Here is a 20,350-nt window from a genome sequence, read left to right on the forward strand (position 1 = left end):
CCACAGCAGAGCAAATTTACTAGCAATAGAAACTAATTCCATGCCCACTCCTTAATGAGCACGAAGAACAAACTGAAGAGGAGAATTAAAAGTAACAACTCATCCTGAGTGGCCCAGCACCTGAGAACCACTACTGATAACTTTCTTTTCAGCTTAATAGCACAAGTACTGTATTGAAATTCTTTAAAAGCATTGAGGAAAAAGGCAGCCTTGGTGAATACTTACAGTTTATGCACTAAATGATTGCGCAGGTCCTGAGTGACATGTTCATGCCATGCTTTCCTTACCCCGGTACTCGAAGGAGGTGCAGCCGTTGGCATTGAGCTGAGGTTTCCAACATTGCCAGAGTTTGTGCCATCATTCATTAGTGGGCTGAAATAAAAAGCAAAGGGACTGTTAAAATACCAGAATGCAGAGTTTTGTTATAGGTTTGATGCCTGAAGTAATTTTTGAGTTGTTACTTTCATCATTTTTAGCTATTGCATCAAAGATTCTCTTAAATGAAATTTTGGCATCAACAAACTGCAACCCCTAAAGCAGCAAAGCTCAGGAGTTTACAAGGCACATTCACGGTGTGAATGGCAAAGAATCACAACTATGAACTTAAAAATAAAAATATTCTTCCTTTGGGACTTCATTTAAAAGCAGTAAATATTGTGGGGCTCTCAGGAGGCACAAAGTGGCAGCTCTGGAACTGAAACAGGACAGAGAGCAGAGCTGTACACGTCCATCTCCATGCCAATACCCTCACTTCTTAAAGCATGCTCTTATTTACTTTCATAAGCATGGAAATAAATGTTTAATTGAGCAAGAATGAAAATGTGTGCATTACTTATTTGTCCCAAGAGATGTTGGAAGAGCAGTTTCAGAAATTAGACCCGGTTGCTGGTCTGTTGTTATTCCTCCTGCGGGAAGGTTCATCTGGTTGGCTCCTTTGGGACAAAATTAAACATCATTGGTACACAGTTCACAATTTTGACAATAATTTGACAAAACTGCAATTTACTGACCCACCTGGCTAACTAAAGAAGCAATTTATCAGGTTAAGTATTTTTATAACAATACCTGCTGTGCTGCACATACATGGCTATTTCTGGAACCAAGTTACTTTGTCTGAACTACAAAAATGAGTCCATTAAAATTTTAAATTCATAAACTCTTAAGATTAGATCAATAAGCTATAAAGAAGGTAATACTAGCAATTAAGAAGCAAAAAATGCAAAAAAAAAAGTATTTGAGACAGAATTATCTGTTAGAACAGGGAGCAATTGTTAAACCAAAATCCTTCAGAAGTTCTGTCTCATCACGTCAGAGAATGAGCTATGGGCTATATTTTAATAGAATGAGCTGTATTTTAACAGAAACTTAAACTCCCACTATTTGTCAAAAGCACTACATTGAAAACTTTCTAATATTCAAATGTAAATGAATGGTAGGGTAAATAAATAGTGTATTTTTAACTTACTAAACAACATGAACAGACAGTCACTACTCTGACCAAACAAAATACCAGACTATCCTAAAAATTCAACATCAGTTATTTTAACTCTTTTTTTTTTTTTCTTGGTCTTTTCTCCACCTACCCAGTGCATTAATGGTCCTCATTTGCTGGTGAGCCTGAGGCTGTGCTGGCTGCTGGCCTTGGACCTGGGGCTGCAGCTGTGTTTGGGGCTGGTTGCCATATGGCAGCCCCAGGGCAGCATAGGCTCGTTGCATGGAGCTGGGGTCAATTGGGTTGGGATTGCTTAGTGCTGGAGTGCTCTGCTGGCCCGTGCCAACAGAACCGATGGAATTCTGGATTCCACCTGCTGGAGACCCTAAAAGGGCTACAGAGGAGAGAAAGGATAAGAAAAAATTAAAACTCAATGAGGAGAAGGAGTAAAACCAGTCATGCCAAGAGTCACCAGAACATGCACATATTCTATGATACAGATATTTTTCTGCCAGAGGACAGAACAACACCCGAGATGCCAAGTGGGAAAACTCAACCTTTGATTCTACAGGACAGAACCCACCCTGGCTATTAATCCATGCAGTCTAAAGAGAAGTGCTGTAAATTTCAGGCAGATAAGCCCATAATTACTTGTAACAGATATATAGTGCAGGCTCCTACATAAGGCTAAATAGGATTTTCATGCTTGGGGACAGTAAACTAAGGGGGAAAAAAATTTAATTCCTCTACTTCCCTCTTTCCCATCAATCCCATTTTAGGTCAAAATATTTGGCTCCAGAACAGAGATCCTGAGTTGAGCAGAAACACTGTGTCCTTGGACACAAAGGTAATACTGAAGATCTGTTGGTAGAAATTTTCATTGCGAGCAGTCACCAGATGAATCCTCTGAAGGCCAAATTACCTTAAACCCCAAGTTCCTCAGAGATATGAAAAACCCTGATGAGTCTCAGATTGTACTGGCTAAATCTAAAATGAGTTGGAGAGTCAGTAAGGGGTTGAACCCTGGTAAATAATTTAGATGATGTTTAGGTATTCATTAACCTATATGGCTACCACAACCAACCAACCTCTCCCACCACAGAGGTGTAGGGAAGAGTCATTTTCCTTAGACAGGAAATGGAAACAACAGGGAGAAGTAGCATTTACTTGATCCAGAAGAGAGCAAAGTTTTGCATTCTGGTTCTCATTTTAGCTGCCATTCTAAGTAATGCCATGTTCCCTGGTGAATGACCCACAGAGTACAACCCTCAGCACAGGGACACTGCCTTTTGATAGTCAGGACTCTGGTAGAAGTAACACTTCCTTCACATTTTCCCCCTCAAGTAATTAAATATATAATGTGCATTACAAATGTGTGAACTAAACTTAGCAACAGTAATGGCTCTTAATATAGGCAACAATAACTGTTTTATTGAAATATTAGTAGGGGCACGTGGTTAGATAAAAAAGTCAGGAAAACAAGCCTTCTGAGACATTAACAGCATTATCCAGGATTTCTTAAATCCTCACCCACTATGGAAACTGAATCACTGAAACAGATACACAGGCTTCCAGCTTCCACCCAAGAGAAAACACTCACATTGTAGAGTCCAGACTTTTCCCTCTCCAGATGAGAAATCAATTTGATCTCATTTGCCAAAGAACTACAAATAAATAAACTCAGATAGCTCCCTCTCCTGAATAAGCAGCCCTACAAAAAACATCCTTTTTTCCCCCAAAGGACAATCCACAGTATTTTAAATGCTGGGATTACCATGGAAATTAAGGCTTATGTATATTTACACTCTGTGGACACACTCACAATAACTTTTGAACTCCCTGATCACTTCCAAGAGAATTTAAAAACAAAGGCAGAAGCTGATTAAGATCCTATCAGCTTAATTAAAAAAAAAAAAAAAAGACCTATTAAAGAGCATCTCTATGAATTCCTCATTGGACTTGCATGTAGTACCCTGGAATCACACAGCCTAGGAGAAAGATGCCTTTACACTACTGCAAGCCAAGGAATTCCAAGGTTAAATAGCACAAAAGTTGTGGCAGCCTGGCATTTAAAAGGCTTCAGAGGTTGTTGTGACAGCACAGATTGATTCAGGAGCCAATAAGAGTTCCAGCTTGTTAGAGGATGATATTCCACCAGAAAAATTAGGACAAACCCCCCCCAGTTTTCTTTCAGTGCTGAAGTGTGGAGATGGCAGAACACCCACAGGTGATGCCAATGTTTGGGAATCTGGAAAAGGCTCAGGTCACCCCTCTGAGGAGACCCCAGCCTTCCACCACCCCTCAGGTTCTGGGGAAAAGCCACTGATTGTGTGAGACTGCAGGCTTGGCTTGGAGCTCACTTGGACAAGTTCAGCCCCTCCAGCCCAGAGCTCTGGGCTGGGCTTTGGCAGCAGCTTCAGTCACTACAAAGCACAAGTTCAGCCTTTGTGTTAGAACAGTGTTAAACTATTTGGCCTCAGCTTTTCTACCAATTCACAACTCAACAGGATCCTGTTCTGAGTATTTCCCAATATCAGGAACCTGGTTTTGAAGGAGTTTTTTTTGTCTGTTTGTTCACTGGTTTTATATGAAGGCTGACTTTATCTGTCAAACAAGAAGATGGAGGCACAGAGTATTAAATTTCTACTCTGGAGAGACCCAAGTGCAAATGCTGTCCCTTCTGTGGCAGGAAATAAAGTCAACTAAAATAAACACAGCCCTGGAACAAACACATTAGGCCACTGCTATGTGAAGCAATGTCTGCTGAAATTTATTTTTCTTAACTGGTGCTTCAGACGTTGAGGAGCCCATGACAGAAGTTACAAGTGTGAAATGAGCTTTGTAATTCACATTCTAAATGCTGTAAAGACAGCTGGCTCTGTGTGCCCCAGTGTCACTTGTGTTTAGGTACCTGAGGAGGGAAGGTTCAAACAAGCACAAGTTAAGCAGCCCCAGAACTTCCTGAGCAGCCCCAGTGACATCCCAATGCCCCAGCAGGCACCAGAACCATCAAGGAGCAGCTCACCTGCAGGATTCCTGTCTCAGGTACTGTTTAATGTCTGTCCCAGGTGCTGTTTAATGACACTGCACTCATGTCTTCTGGAGGGGAACCCCTCCAGCTAGTTAAATTTATTTTAAGCACAGATCCCTAATGCTATTTTAAGTATGAATGCCCAGCACTCCTCTAACCTGACCACTCCAGCGAACATGTTAAACCATTTTGGAGGATTTTAAATTCCTAAACTCTTAAGATTAGATCAATAAGCTAGAAAGAAGGTAATACTAACAATTAAGATGCAAAAAAAGTAGCATTTGAGACACAATTGTCTGTTAGAACAGCTGGCAATTGTTAAACCAAAATCCTTCAGCAACTCTGGCTCAACACCTCAGACAACAAGCTATGAGCTGATTTAAATTTAGCCATGCTGGTTAAAATGTTTGATTTTGCTTCTGAATTCTTTAATTGAGACTTATTCTGTCCTGTTCCTCACTCTGCTCATCTTGCAGTGGCTGGAGCAAAATTTGTGCTGGTGCCCTTGACTCACCTCAGCACAAGCCTGTCCTGCCCTCAGAATTAGGCAGGTACATGAAGATAAATGCACACAATCAGTTAATTAAAGGCTGTATCTTGAATCAAATCATGGGGTAAAGATTTTATGAAGAATTTGAAGCAGGAAGTGTCAGCTTTAAACTTCACCACCAATGCCATTTTAATTTTTATTTAAGTTAAGCATTACATCATAAGCCTTCATAAGCATTGGATCAGTCAATCAGTGGAACTCCTTAATCCAAGGACTATTATCCACCATGTGGCTCCCTGGGATAACTGATGGGTCACCATTATATGATTTCCAGCAATTGAAAAAAACAAGAGACATGTTTTGTTTGTAGATCTTACAGTGACTGACAGTAAGATTGAACAAGCTGGATTTCATTTTGTTTTCACAGGAAAAAGACTCCACTGAAGAAGTTGCTGCCTCCTCCTCCTCCTGGACACATTTCCCTGTGCATGGATGCACTCACTCCTTCCTCCTCTGCAAAGGACTGGCTCCCAAAAGCTCCACATCCAGGTTCTCTTCCATGTCCTGGGCATCAGCCAGCTAGATCATGGTCCCTGCTTCCATTTCCCTCATCAGATTCCTGCTCCTTCATCCCTGACTTCACACACACCACAATTTCTGGTGTTTTCTCTAAAATCACACTTTTAGGTGAAGATGAGTTAGCTCAAGTTTCATCTTTCTTAATCCAGCTTTCTCCTTGCTGCATTTTATTTAAAATTTTCCTACAAGAAAAGCTCCAGAGGAGATCAGCTCCAAGTTCACAACTCCTCTTTCCAGTCTCACTCATCTGAGTGTGGATCCCAGGGGTTTTCCACGGTCTCCTGAACCTGGAATGATGCACACCAAGTGCTGCACATGGGGATGGCCCAGGACATTACAAATGGGAGCAGATCCAGGAGCTGTGGCACAACACACCTGCCCAGGCCAGGAATGGAAGAATTAAGGAGCTCAAGCAAGTGGATGACAAGATGAATTTTCAAAAAAATAACTGACACAGCTACAAAACTAGGAAATATATCAACAACTGTTTGCAAAAGTTTGTGACTCATATGGTGTTGGGCCCAGCAGGGAGCAAGAAGAACTTCCTAACAGAAACAAGCCTTCAACCCCAAAATATTTCAACCAAATTTCAAGCCATTACTTCAAAACACAGGATTCACTTGCTTATTCAAAAGAAAAGCTTAATGTTTTACCATTAGTGCAAAATAATATTTGTTTTCCAGTTTCCCCTGTCTCCTCAGAGGTACATGGGACACACAATAAGAACCATGTGGAACAGAAAGAATTTGAAATTTGTCCCAATATGTCCTATTAACAAGTCAGGTCACTATCAACCATTATAGTAAAATATAGTTCAAGAGTGTTTTAAAAGAAATGAAAAAGGCAATACAAAAGAAACCTAGCACAATGTTCTTTGCAAAAAAAACCCAACACTAAAAGACCTGCACAGAAACAGCTCCAAGGCAATAACCTAAACCCCAGGACTTTCCAGATCCCCAAGGAGTGGGAACAGAAAGCTACAAAAGCACAGGAATGACTGTGCATGGAAGTGAGGCACCACCTGGCATGCTCAGCATGCTCAACTGCACAATGTTCTACAAGGTGGGCACCCTTTGGAACAGCTATGAGAGCCCAGCATGGCCACCCCAGGACTGAAATAACAACAGGGAAACAGGGATGGGCCCAGGAAGGAGGTTCTGGGCTCTCCCTGCAATAGGGGGAGGATCACCACACTCCTCATTCCTTTTCCCCTTTCTGAATATTCTCTCATTCTGCCAAATGCAGACTCCCTCCTTCTCCCAATTCAGTAGAAGCTACTCTGTATTATTCTTAAACAAGACAACATTTTCTTCCAGTCTAAAACTACTCTAGCTCTGGTTAAAATCCACCTGATCAGGCCCAACATTTAAAAATGCACATACCAATGTAAATCATTTCACAAACCCTCCTGAATGCACAAAAAGGGGTACCTTTTATAATACAGCTAAAAAAGTACTTTAAGTGCTCCTCTTTCACTTCCAATAAACCATGAGGTGTTATGTGTATGACTCAGACATAATCCAGGACAAAGAACCCTGCACCACTGGTTTATTGATTAACTGAATAGAAGGAGATTTCATATTTATCTCCCTCCATATGCAACAAGAGAGACAAATGCTACACTTATCCACTATAATTCTGTTGCAGTCAGACAATATCATATTTGATTCCATAGCAAAATTATTTTTAAGGCTTATTTATGTTCCAGTTTTTGTTCTCTTATGATCAGCTGTATGAGCAACCAAACAAATGGTGCACAAACTACTTTTCACCAGCAGCTTGTATTGAAAAATACAATTCTGTTCTGGTAGATGTTGTTAGCACTTTGATAACAACTGTGTAATAAGGATGTTAAACACAAATGGACCATGTCATATTAAAAAGCAAAGCTTTCAACACATTTTTCAAGGGTCAAACAAGTAATCACTTGCAACAAATTACTACCTTCAAAGCACAAGATTTATCTTGTTTACCATGGAGAAGTTTGGTAAAATGAAAACAAAATCCTGACTTCCAAGTAGCTCTACAGTTGTAATTTTTTCAGTTTGGAGGAGGAAAACCCCTACTTAAACCATAAAGAGAACATCCTCAATGGATAATTTTGGTAGTTTTAGCAGCTACTCCCCCCCTGCCTTAATCCCACCTAACCTAGGAGCAATTCTCCATCCTCCAAGGTTTACTGGAGCTCCCCACTTTCAGCTTAGCTGGAAATCAGCAGAATGCTTCCAATCCAATTCCAATGTACAAGCTTTGCAAGTCCTGCAGCTATTTTCCACTTCTTAACCCTTATTTAAATATACTTAGGCATAACATTACTTAAGACTTCTAGAACTTTACATTGATGCTGTAAAATGTTCCACCCTGGCATCTTTTCAAAGGACTTGATGAGAAGCAAACCTATAAGTTGAGAATTTTCTTTTTCAGAGTAAAAGGGAACAAGAAATAAACTACAAATGGACTGGCCCCAAGGATCAGTAACAGCTCAGCTATTATAAAAACCAGACATGATCTGCAGAACTACAGCTAATCTGTACCAGTGTTAAATACAATGATTAAGACACCCAGACCTTTTTACATGAGAGAATGATTTTTTTCAAATATTTTTGATTATTTTAAATCATTAGTATTTCTATTTAAGTTATTTCTAGCAAAAAGAAACACAATCAAGTAGCTGATCTCCTCCCCAGGCCCCCCTACATCCAAAACTGCTTCATAACTGGAATCTATTGAGCTGCCTCACAATGGAACACCAGTTAGGAGTTGCCACACCCTTTAGAAAAGATGCTTGAGCTCAGACTTCCCCAATTATTTGTGTATTTAAGTACACTTATGTATTTAAGTATTACTGTATTTAAGTAATGAATTGCATTCAATGATCAGAAATTGAAATTCACTGGTACATTTATCCTTGTACAAACTGTTAACAGCTACTAAGTCTGTTGGGACACTGCCAAGAGTTTATTCCTCCATTGCCCACATGATCAGCTTTGGTTTAAGAGTTTCAATGGTGACAGCAGGAAGAGAAATACTCACGTTGTTGGTTTCTTTTGTCACTGGCATTTTTCAGAGGAAGGCACACGGGACAGTCGTGCCGAGTACAATTCTTCCAGTGGGAGATGATTTGTCTCGAAGATGCACAATGAGCAACTGCAGCAAAGGAAAGCAAGAGTTAAGAGTCACTCCTTGGTTAATTGGTTTTGAATTATTTCGTTTTTTAGAGCAATTTATTCTTCAAGTGGTTTTGAGCTATTTCATTTTTTAGAGTAACTCTACTCTTTCTCCTTCACAAGCAATACTAAAACCACAAACAAGTAAATTTTTTTGTGATCCACCAGCAAATGAAGGAAACTAGTCCTAAAATTTATGACAAAGACATGGTGGATACTACACCCTCCTTGTACAACAGAGATGAAAAGGATGATTGCAAGGCTACACTGCTACCATCCTACTTCCAAAAGGCAAATATTGCAATACTGCAATACATATAACTAAATACAACTGAAATATCTTGTGATCCAAGTGCAAATGAAGGAAACTAGAACTGAAATTTAAGACAAAGACACAGTGGACATCACACTTAATACAACAGAGGAGATGAAGAAGATGCTTGCAAGGCTATACTCATACCACCCTACTTGATGAGAGCAAATGTTGCATTCTGTTTTCTAAACGGGCAGAGCTGGGAGCAGCTTAACCACAGAGCCAGTGCTGACAGTCCCTTGTGCCAGGCACAGGGGGACCCTTGGGCTGAGTAGAGCAATGTGGTATTTTTGGGGTCCCCTGTCATTGGAAAGAATGATGAATCTGACTCAATGTTCTTAGAAGGCATATTATATTATATTATATTATATTATATTATATTATATTATATTATGGCATTATATTATGGCATTATATTATGGCATTATATTATGGCATTATATTATGGCATTATATTATGGCATTATATTATGGCATTATATTATATTATATTACGGTATTATATTATGGCATTATATTATATTATATTACGGTATTATATTATGGCATTATATTATATTACATTACATTATATTATATCATATTATATTATATTATGGTATTATATTATATTATATTATATTATGGTATATTATATTACATTGTATTCTATTCTATTGAATTATATCATATTATATTGTATCATATTATATTATATTATATCATATATCATATATATTATATCATATCATGCCATATCATATTATATCATATCATATTATATAATACTATACTAAATATACTAAAGAATAGAGGAAGGATACAGACAGAAGGCTTAACAAGACAATAATGAAAAACCCTTGACTCCTTTCAGAGTCCCAACACAGCTGGCTGTGATTGGTCATTAAGTTAAAACAATTCACATTAAACCAATCAAACAATGACCAGTTGGTAAACAATGTCCAACCCACATTCCAAAGCAGCAAAACACAGGAGAAGCAAGCAGATCATTATTGTTCTCATTTTTCTCTGAGGCTTCTCAGGAGAAGAAATCCTGGTGAAGGGATTTTTTAGAAAATAGGGCAGTGCCAGAGCGAGGCTGGGGCCAGGGAGGGCTCACCTTGGCAGGCCTTGCCAGCCTGGCAGTGTGTCATGTGGTTGAGGACGTTCTTCATGGTGCGGCAGTGGGGCAGGGCGCAGGCGCGCACCTCGCCGTTGGCCTGCTCGCGCCGCTGACACTTGTGGGCGTGGAGCAGCAAGACCAGCTGCTGCTGGATCAGCTTGCGCTTCTCGGGGTCTGCCGTGGGCCCGGTGGCCATGGCCTGCGTGGGGACCATTCCCACCTGCTGCACTTGGGTTTGCATCTGGGACTGAGAGAAAAAAGGAGAGTTCAGCCTCGTGCCGGCGCGCCGCGGTTCTGTCTTCGTCTTGTTTCTTATCCCAGAAGTGTTCGCTGAGCTACAAGGGTTATTGCAACAGTCTCAAACATTTCTAATGCTCAAACAACATCAGTGTATTGAGAGTTAAACACTCTGTTAAAACACTTAAACTAGAGTTGAAATAACGAGCCATTCAAAACACTGTTTATTAGAGAGACCATCATTCCAACAGCAATGAGCTCTTATGAGCTCAGAGGTGGAACTCTTTAAGGTCCCTTCCACCCCACACCATTCTATAAATCTATAAATTCAATACTCTATTTTCATACTACAGGTCAGATTTTCATATCATACATTTTATACACATCAATCTCAGTTCCTTGTCCCTAACAAAAAGAAGTCCAATGGGAGAAGACAGTCAAAATTCTATGACTGTCTCCATGTATTACAGCAAAAGGCAGAGCTGATTTTTCAAGCCTAAATTAAACCTTTTTGGCTTCAAGTGATATCCCTTCCACAGAGAAAATTCCCAGGGCAAGCTGTATATAGTTTTCTTCTAGGAGGGGCCACCTAAATCTGGGTTGCATTATGGCTGCTGAGGAGAACTAGAGCTACCACAGGGTGACACTGGGTTCTATCAGCACTAAAATCCAATGTTTTACTTCCAGCACCCATTCTTTATGGACACACTTCTGCACCAAGGCTTGAGCTCTGCCTGACAGCTGCAAACCCACAGAGCTCTTCAGTTTAAGGCACAGCTTGTAACAGTGCAGAAGAGAAACAACCTCTTTAACATGTCAATTATTCAGCACAGATCAGGCAGCTTTTCCACCTTCCTGGACTAATGTAGAAACTTTACTTTCAAAATTAAACATATCCACAGGCTGCAATGAATCCCCTAGCAGGAACAGATATGGGACTGCAAAAGTGCTGCAATCCCTGTGATTTGTAGCCTGAATTAATCTCATGGACAAACAAGCAATTGTCTCAAGAATCAATTTGATTATGCACTGTGAAAACAGGTTACTACAGGAAAACTCACCAAATTCCAAGCTACCTAAGGAAAACCAGCCCTGAAATCCACTTTAAAATAGAATATAGGAACATTAGGATTATGCTGGGGAGGAAATAGAGGAAATGGTTCAGTACTGCCTGCAGAACTACTAACCTACAGCTGACTACAGCCTGTGTACCACATTTAAAGAAAATCAGGTTTAAGTGTCAGCATGCACCAATTCTAGCCCATTCTACTTCTGACCTTTGAGAAGGATTCCCCAGGAAATTCCACAGCCTACAAAATCCTAATTTTCTTAGATTAACAAAAAGTTCCCTGCCCAAGTTTTTCCTAGTCCAGCAGCAAGCTTTGTCCCTGCACATCAGGTTTTGGAGCTTGCTTTTCTTCTGGGGAATGAAGCACACAAGATCAAGTAGAAACCACCATGCCTGGTATTTGATGGAAGAAGTGGAGACTCCACCACTTGGTAGTGATTATAATAAGTCTTAGACAAAGAGGAATTGCTGAATCTGTCTTGAACTCTCAAGAGAAAGAACAATAAAAGGAATAAGGGGGTGAATGAAGGAAACCCATGAACATCTGCTCCCACTGCTTGCAGCTGAAATTCAGTCTTCCATTTCTCCTGTGAGCAAATCCATAGAGCAGAGAGGTTTTGCTGAAACAATTCTTGGGTCACAAATAGGAAACAATTAGTTCAGCTAATCTGCAGAAAAATACAGGGATCATGCCAAAGAAAATCTTGTTGGAAGCGATGCTTTCATCCCAGTCAAAGAATTGTTTCCCAAGCCAAGTCCTCCTTTTGTTACTACCCTTCCAGTTAACAGACACAACTGCAGCTGTATCAGCACAGATGTCCTGACCCAGGAGGGATACTTGAAGACTGAGTAACAGAAAAAGCAGAATTGCAGAGTATCAGTGGTTTGAAGAACAAAGCAGTCTCAGTCCAGATCAGTGTGTTGCTGGTAGGGCAAAACCCCCTCAGAATAGAAAACTTCTTCAGGTTGCTTCACCTGACTGACTGACAATGTTCTTGCTGAAGAAGGAAGTTCAGGCACTTCTGGACCCACAATTTAAAGAAATAATTCAGTAGTCAGATAAGGCAAAAAAGATACTTTTGTTTCTCTTGCCACTTGCTCCACCATTAACAGAGCGAATGGATCAGGGGGGGAAATGGGCTAAAGCCTCTGACGGAAATGGGAACATCAAGAATCAGTTTTCTGGAAACTGAGTTATACATACTTCTATAGGATAAGGCAGCTATTAATACCCTTTAAATTATGGAAACTCATTCAGAGAGGAAGATGGTTCTGCCCTGTCCCTATCCTAAAGGGCAAAACCTTCCTGCACGTCTGGGCAGCACAGATGCACAAGTATCTCATTCTTGTGGACTGAGATGGACTCAATGTTCCCTGGTGGTTTTACTTCACTGAAGTGACCAGTAATTCTCCATGTTTTTATGCATTTATATTCAAAAGCACTCAACACTGCTGAGATGGAACACTATGTACCTTTTCTTAGAAAAGCAGGCAGCAATCTCAGCAGCAGGGGCAATCTTACAGCAGGTAAACAATGCAATACAGAACTCTGCCTCAGCTCCACTCTACAGAGCATTATGGTTTTAAAATACTTTTCTTCTGTAATTTCTGTTTATTTCCATGTTTTTCTCCTTCTCCCTGATATAAGAATGTGACTTTCACTGTATGAGGACAAATCCTGTGTTTAAAAAATGCCTTTTAGTTCTATAAGAGAGGTTTGTAATCAACAGCAGGTTTTAGTGAGGTTATGAAGAATCCACTGCCACAAATCACCCACACAGGTACATTAAGGTGAAACACCCCTAAACTTCTTCAGCTCCCTTCCAACCAAAGGCTTAAAGTGTGATCCTGAAGGTTCCTTCCAGAGAAGGAATAGCAGGCACAAAGTGGATACACACATGAACTGTAAATGTTTCAATTGGTAATATATAAAAATATATTTATATTATATCATATATATATGTAATATATATAAAAATTGAACTTTCAATTAGCAATATTTCTATCTGAATTAAGTCTTCATAGTGTGACCAACTCCAATAATGAGTATCCCAATACTTTTCCAGTAAGATTCAAAAAAGTCTTTCCTGCCCACAGGATTGGCAGGAATGCTCTAGCAAGTGCTGAACCAGCTCTGTAGGGCCCAGGGAGCATCATTCTGTCCCAAAACTGAAGGAGAGCTCAAGCAGCAGCTACTGGGGGGCATCAAGGCCAAAGGTGTTCCCCAGTGCAGCCACCTGATGAGCAGAGCTTTGCTGGGGAAGTGACACAGAAGCTGTTTACACTTCCTGCAGTTCACATGGATGGTGGTTTTACACCAGCATGGAATGAGCAGCCTGGTCCTGTCCAAACAGGAAGGATCCTTGTGACACCAGGAACCCCAGGGTCAGCTTTGGCCCCAGAGGTTGGAGGCTCACAGGTGCACAAATGGGCTGAAACGAGCACTGCATACACAAATATTTCCATGTGTGCCCCAAAACCCTGCAGTGCTGCATTTCCTCACCCAAGGAGCAGGAGGAATCAGAATCTGAGTCTGCATGGTGGGCAGAAGGCCCCAAGGAGAGGAAAAGAGGCTTCCTGAAGTGACATGGCCTTGTCAGCCTGTGACACCAACCTGAGCATTGGCAGTGCTCTAGGAAATGAGGAGAGGTAGGAATAGGAAGATATCCAGCTCCTGAACACAAAGCCTACAGAATCCCAGAATCCCAGAACCATTTCAGGCTGGAAGAGCCCTCTGAGATCATCAAGGCCAACCTGTGCCCAATCCCCAATTTATCACCAGCACTGAGTGCAACCTCCAGGCTTTCCTTGGACACCTCCAGGGATGGGGACTCCAGCACCTCCCTGGGCAGCCAATTCCAGTGCTGACAAACCTCCCTGGGAAGAAATCCTTCCTGATGTCCAACCTGAAGCTCTCCTGGAGCAGCTTGAGGCTGTGGTCTTAATATGAAGAAAGTGTTTAGAGCTCAGGATTTATCCCAAAGCTTTGGCACTGACATGGATAAAGGCAGAGTGTTCATGTCAAGGGTAAACAGGAATATTTTCAACTTTTAACTTCCACCTCTGAGGGTGGCACTGGCAAATGAACCTGCAAGCCCATGAGAACCTCAAAGGTGGGAAGGCTCCTATGGTCAGGCCACAGAAAGAACCTGAATACTTAGTCAGTGAACTTCACTTTTAATTGCTAATGCAATTTTGTTTTAACACCAGCAAAGGTCTCAGTTCTATGCCATTGAGTCTGCTAGACATCAAGGCTGGATAAGCATCTTTCTTAAGGATACACTTGTGGAGTTTTATCTCATCTTTCTGATTTTGCAGGACCAGCAAATGCCAAGAAACATATACCCTGAAGAAGTGTTTCAAAGTAGGAAAAAGGGACAAAATACAGGAAGGTGTAGACAGATTCCAGCTCTCATATATAGGAAACTGCCTGAGCAAAATATTGAGAGGTTATATACCCTACCTAAACCTCATTATTTTAATGGGGGACAAACAGCCTGAGGAATGAGGAACATTAAAAATGTCAGACAGCAAATGCTGAATAGAAAAAAGGATAAAGCACAACTGAGAAGTTTGTAAGGGAAGGAAAGCCATGCTGCTGGAGTGCTGGCTATGGAGCACCTCAGCTGCTGGGATAGGGATAGGTAGGACACAGCAAGGGATACTCTCCACTGTTACATTTGCATATGGGGGAGGGGACAGTGGAACACGGGCCAGAGCATTGGGAAAAGATTAATTCCTCTTTGTCAGCTTTTGCCAGCCTGGCACTGTATTTACAGATGATGCAAAAGCTAAAATATTCCACCATTCAAAGCAATCCACATGCCCAGGATGAACTCCTGCATTAAGGCAAGACAGAGATGCTCTGCTCCCAACAAAACAACTTCCTTTCCCTGGCACTGAACACTATCTGCTGGATTTGTTTCCAGGTTATTAAGATCTTCTCCTTTAGACCTAAGTAGAGCATTTTCCCAGCTGTCCACTGCTGTAAATCAGGTGGGATTTTCTTGAGGAAGGGAAGGAGTGAGCTTGCCTTGAACGAGAATCTGAATTTCAGAGCGGAGGTCAGGGCAGGCACAGGGAAGGTGAGCACAGAGACAGCAAACCCAGCAGAGACTGGGAGGATGCTGAAGAGAGCAGCAAGCAGACACTCAGCATGCTGCCAATGCAAGAGCCACAGACCTTTCCACAGGGATAGAGGAGAGTGGCTGTGCTGCAAGAGAGGAAAAATCACAGAAAGGGTCAGAACACAGGCCTTCCTCCCTGGAAGGGCACTAGAGTTAAGTGATTCTTCATAAAGCCTTTTCTTTCTGGTCTCTAGAATAAAATACCAGTTGTCTATTTTAAGTAGCTACAGTTCTACTTGCTCTAATTAAACCTGGCCTCCCAGTTTAAAAGCTTTCTTCCTCTCCCTCAGAGGTCTGCAGCAAGGCACACCTGAGACATCCTCACCCCCCAGTCATTTCTTCTGTCTTCTGATCAAAATCTGTTATTACAGAAATCCTAGGAGATAAAAAGAAACAAAAAAGAACACAACAGAGAGCTCCTGATGCAGTTTAGCAAGAGATGAGGGGGGAAAAAGCACAGAAGAAGATCTGCTGCTCCAATTCTAAGTCAAGAATTGAAGAAAAATTATTTCCTTCACTCCCAAAAAGCAATATTCTCTCAACTCCATCTGCTGGTCATAGGGATAACTGTGAAACCATGCTGGTGTCTGGAAGCCAAACTTCCCCCATTGTGCTCCTAAGCCATGCAGAAATACCAGATTTACTGGTATGCCCACGAAGGAACCATTCACCAGCACCCTTGGAACGGGCAGCACTGCAGGGAGAGCAGAGCTGCAGCAGCCTTGGTGGAAAAGGCTCACAGGGCTCCCCCCTGCAGCTCCTCCCAGAGCTGCACAATCCTGAACTGGCTGCTAGCTCCCAGACTGGCTGCACACCATGAGAGCAGAGCGTGGCTGCCATCCCCAGCCCGGGGCTGGTGCATGATCTCAGCAGCACAGCCCTGCCAGCCCTGCAGCAGAGCCATTGCAGCAGCCCTGAGCCTCAGCAATGTGCCACCAAAACTTCCAACATCAGGAGCAAGGCTTTTCTTTTGGAAACAAGCATTCACTCCAGTTTTCAAGCTGCCCATTCTGCCCATCACCATTAAAAAACAAAACAAACAAACAAAATCAATCCATCCTGCTGGCACTGAAAATTAATACCTTAATGCTGACCTCTTAATCATTTTAATAGCATAAGGTTTGTTCTTCTTTTCTAATTAAAGAGATTAATCCAAACGTGCTTCTCAGGGTGTAGTGTAAGGTCATGCCTGGAGCATGGCTGCAGTGAGTTAACCCTTCAGAGACCCACTTAACTGGGGGGGATGGACAGTGCTGCTCTCAGCAGAGTGATAACCTGAATTTGGACCAAAAATCCAGATCCACAGCTGCAGCACATTTGTCCTGGCTGCCAGGGTTATGCCTGGCAGTGGGAAAAGTCCTGGTTACTGTTGGGGACAGGGGTGTCACACAGTAATGATTAGAATAACGTGGGTTAAGAAATGTAATCATCTTTTACTTTTGCAGCGCACATATAAGGTGTATGGCTAAAGACCGAAAGGAGTATTTAAAAATATTTTGTTTTTCAGGACTTAGGAGTCCTCAGACAATGACTGCACTTTTCTGCTTCCTCTTCTCTTCTTTAAACACCCCCTGTGGTAACCACAGTGCTCAGTGCCATGCTGCAATCTGGTTTCCTGCCTCACACCACCAAGTGTTCTCATTCACGTGGCTTTGTCTCTCACATGGAATAGTACTTGGGGGGCCCTTTAGATAAGGATAGCACAGAGGGCTGGTTTAGCAAGATATGTGGTTGCACTCATCCCACAAAGGACCCTGTATGGAGTTTTTGGGGTTTTTTTAAATATGCAGTTGTCTTTCACTTGCTGTAGTGGATGGAGCCTGAACTGACCCTGCACAGGTTCACTTTTGATGGATGTTAACATAACACAGTTGCCTTTTCCACAGCACTGCTGCCTCCCTCAGGGAGCAGGACAGGCCGTGTCTCCAGGCCAAGCACATGAAATAAACCATCATCTCCAGGGACCAAAGCATCCCAGGACACAGAAATGGCAATGGGATTGCAGCAAGAACACCCAGCAGGAATTGTGGATTGCAGCTCTGCTCTGGGGACCTGCCTCTGTCACCAGCTGCTTTTCACAAGAGCCACTGGGGTCACATTTTGGTTGCCCAATGTGAGTGACAGATGTCACTTAAATGTGTGTTTCTGTAACTCATGGAACTGCTGTGGATGTTATTTCACCCTAAGGTAATGCCTTAACTTATCAAATAAGGTTTAGCAAGCTAGAGCCTACAAACCTCAAGTTCTGAGTCAGCAGATTCTGCCAGTCTTACTCTCCTTGTGCCTCTGTGCTTAAAACTGGGGCAACACATCTTTATCTCAGAGAGGTGGCTGTGAAAATGAACTAATCCAAAGAATAAACCTGCTCCAGTGCTGACTGCCACAGGAAAGAGCATTTGGAAATGACCAAGTGAGATATATTACAACATTCAGCCAGCAATGCCCACAGCTGCACACTGCGCTGCAAAAATAGAACTAAATGTTGACTGTGTGCTCTTTCCAGGGGCTCTGTTCATATTGTTCACTGAATAAAGCAAAGTCCCTGTGGAAGGAATAACATATGGCCATGGATGTGCTATTACCAAATAATTACACTGCCTTACCCACTGTTGCCAAATAAAGGTTAAATTCTAACAAGTGTGACATTTCTTTTTAAGTTCTTGGCTTTGCAATAAAAATGTTTAGATGGAAATTCAGTTTTTGAAGTTACACCCCTGTCAGGACCGCCATGCCTCTAACCCCCACATGAGCTGAGCCCTTTGGGCTCCACAGTGCCAATGTCTGTTGGCTGAAATGCCCATTGCTCTCTGTGGTGGTGTGAGAGAAAAGAAGATATATTGGACATGCAAAGCTTTTGACACCTGAGAAATAAAGACAAATGGTTCTGATTGTTCTCTCAGTTGGTATTTTTGACATTTTGAAACTGCAATTGATACTACTGGGAAAGTTTCCTTTGCGTTCCTCTTTCTCTTGGACAAGATGGAAGAAAGAAAACAGTTTTTCATTTTATTTCTCTCCCATCACCTGACAAGCCTTGATGGCAAATGCCTTTTTTATTCCACCTGAATATTGACCACTACATCCTATACTGGTAAGGGAGTATATTAAGACTTAGACTTTCCCAAACCTGACTTTTAAATGAGCACAAAATTAGGCCTTAAGATCACCCAGTCCCTGAGATGAATACAGCATTTTGGGGAGACCTGCAGGTTTTCTTTGGCATCAGGATAATAACTCACTTGCTTTACACCTGATCCAAACACCTAACACAATAAGAGTAGTCATGCAGCAAATTGTCTCTTACAAATATTCTTCATGAGTGCAAGTGGTGTTCTGAACATGGTGTTAATCCAGTCACAAGCTCCTTTCCATAATCATAAACAGTAAATGATGATATTAGAGAAAGATTTCACAGCGTAACGAGAGGAAAATTAGGAAGTGATTCTCTAAAATTGAGAAAAGAGGAAGTTTATTGCATCCTCTTACCTCTCATACAGAGCTTATTAGTGACAGGCAGGTAGCAGCCACAGTGATGGAAGAGCAAGCACTGGTTGTGCCAAAAAATAGCTTTTTTGGATTTAAATGAAAAAATAAGCAATTTGCAGGTCTTACAAGTTTCTATAGTAACTGCTATCATGTATAAGAATATAAAATGCAACAAGCTGGAGTTTCCATAGAAACAACACAAGCAGTTTGATTAATACGCAACATCCTGAGACAAACGGGAATATTTAATTTAACTTTATAAAGAGAACTCTGGTAAACATCATACTATAAACTTGTAAGGTATCCTAATAAAAACTGTTCTGGCAAGTTTGTGACATGCAAGTCATGCACAGTATAAAGTGAGAAGCATCTGGGGTGTTTACCACATCAGTTTCTAAGGATATGAGGTCCTATTTAGTTTCATCAGGAAGGTGGTGATGTACCCAGCACATTTTAATTGACCCAACACGTTCTAATTGACACACAGAACCTGAAGAAGACATTTTTATCTGGTTTAAAATGAAATATACCAGCCAAAATGAAAGGATTCAATGCAGTTTTTATACTTATGATCCTTGAGAGACTATAACCACTGCATAAAAATGGACAGAAGTTTCATATACACACTACAGAGTGGAAATGAGAAACCACGGCACCACTCTGATGTTTAAATGACCATGAAGAAGTAATCTGAGAGTGTTGGATCACCCAAAAACTTTGAAAGCACTAGGAAGAGGTAAAGACTGCAGGAAGCAGCAGGTCCAACTCACCATGTTTGGCACACTGGTGACGGGAGTACTCTTGATGTCGGCAGGGAAGGGAGACAGACTGTTGGCCATGCCCGGCTTGCTCGGCAACTGAGGATTCACTCCTGCAGCTCCCATCTGCTGCCCTCCAGTTTGACTGAAAGGTTGCCCAAAGGGAGTAGTGTTACCTGTCATTCCCAGCTGGAAAAGAATGAATGAATGAAGTGATTAGAATTTTTGTGATTCCAAAGGGAGATTAAAAAAAATTTAAACATATGTCAAATATCCGTCTTTGCATTCGCAGAGGCCAAATTCCAGGGTAAATTTCTCAAAATTAAATTCTCAGTATTAGATTCACCATTTCACAACTTTTACCAAGTTAAAACATATCCTAAAAGGATGTTTTACAAATATATACTGCTGTGTGGGGCTGAAATCTTGCAATTCAATTTACAAAATGAAAGGAAAACACGAGCTCATCCTTCTCAATCCACATGAATAGAAATTACTTTTTCCAACACTACAGGAACTTTGGAAGAGCAAACAAACTTCAAATCCTGTGATACTTTGT

The 20,350-nt window shown here is 41.4% G+C and overlaps 1 protein-coding gene across 7 annotated transcripts in view; it reads right to left on the minus strand.

The window, feature by feature from the left end:
* The window catches only part of CREBBP (CREB binding protein), a 97,926-nt gene that overhangs the window by 39,143 nt on the left and 38,433 nt on the right, over positions 1-20,350 (minus strand). For all 7 annotated transcript variants that reach the window (XM_071444439.1, XM_071444437.1, XM_071444441.1 and 4 more), the window contains 6 exons: positions 19,804-19,980; positions 10,112-10,361; positions 8,566-8,679; positions 1,584-1,826; positions 833-932; positions 226-372 (listed from right to left, as the gene is read on the minus strand). In XM_071444439.1, coding sequence (XP_071300540.1) covers positions 226-372; positions 833-932; positions 1,584-1,826; positions 8,566-8,679; positions 10,112-10,361; positions 19,804-19,980 — 1,031 coding nt within the window. The remainder of the gene's footprint in view (positions 1-225; positions 373-832; positions 933-1,583; positions 1,827-8,565; positions 8,680-10,111; positions 10,362-19,803; positions 19,981-20,350) is intronic.

Source organism: Agelaius tricolor, unplaced genomic scaffold, assembly GCF_023055355.1.
Source record: "Agelaius tricolor isolate 1412-34295 unplaced genomic scaffold, bAgeTri1.0.p SCAF_19, whole genome shotgun sequence".
Lineage (NCBI taxonomy): Eukaryota > Metazoa > Chordata > Aves > Passeriformes > Icteridae > Agelaius > Agelaius tricolor.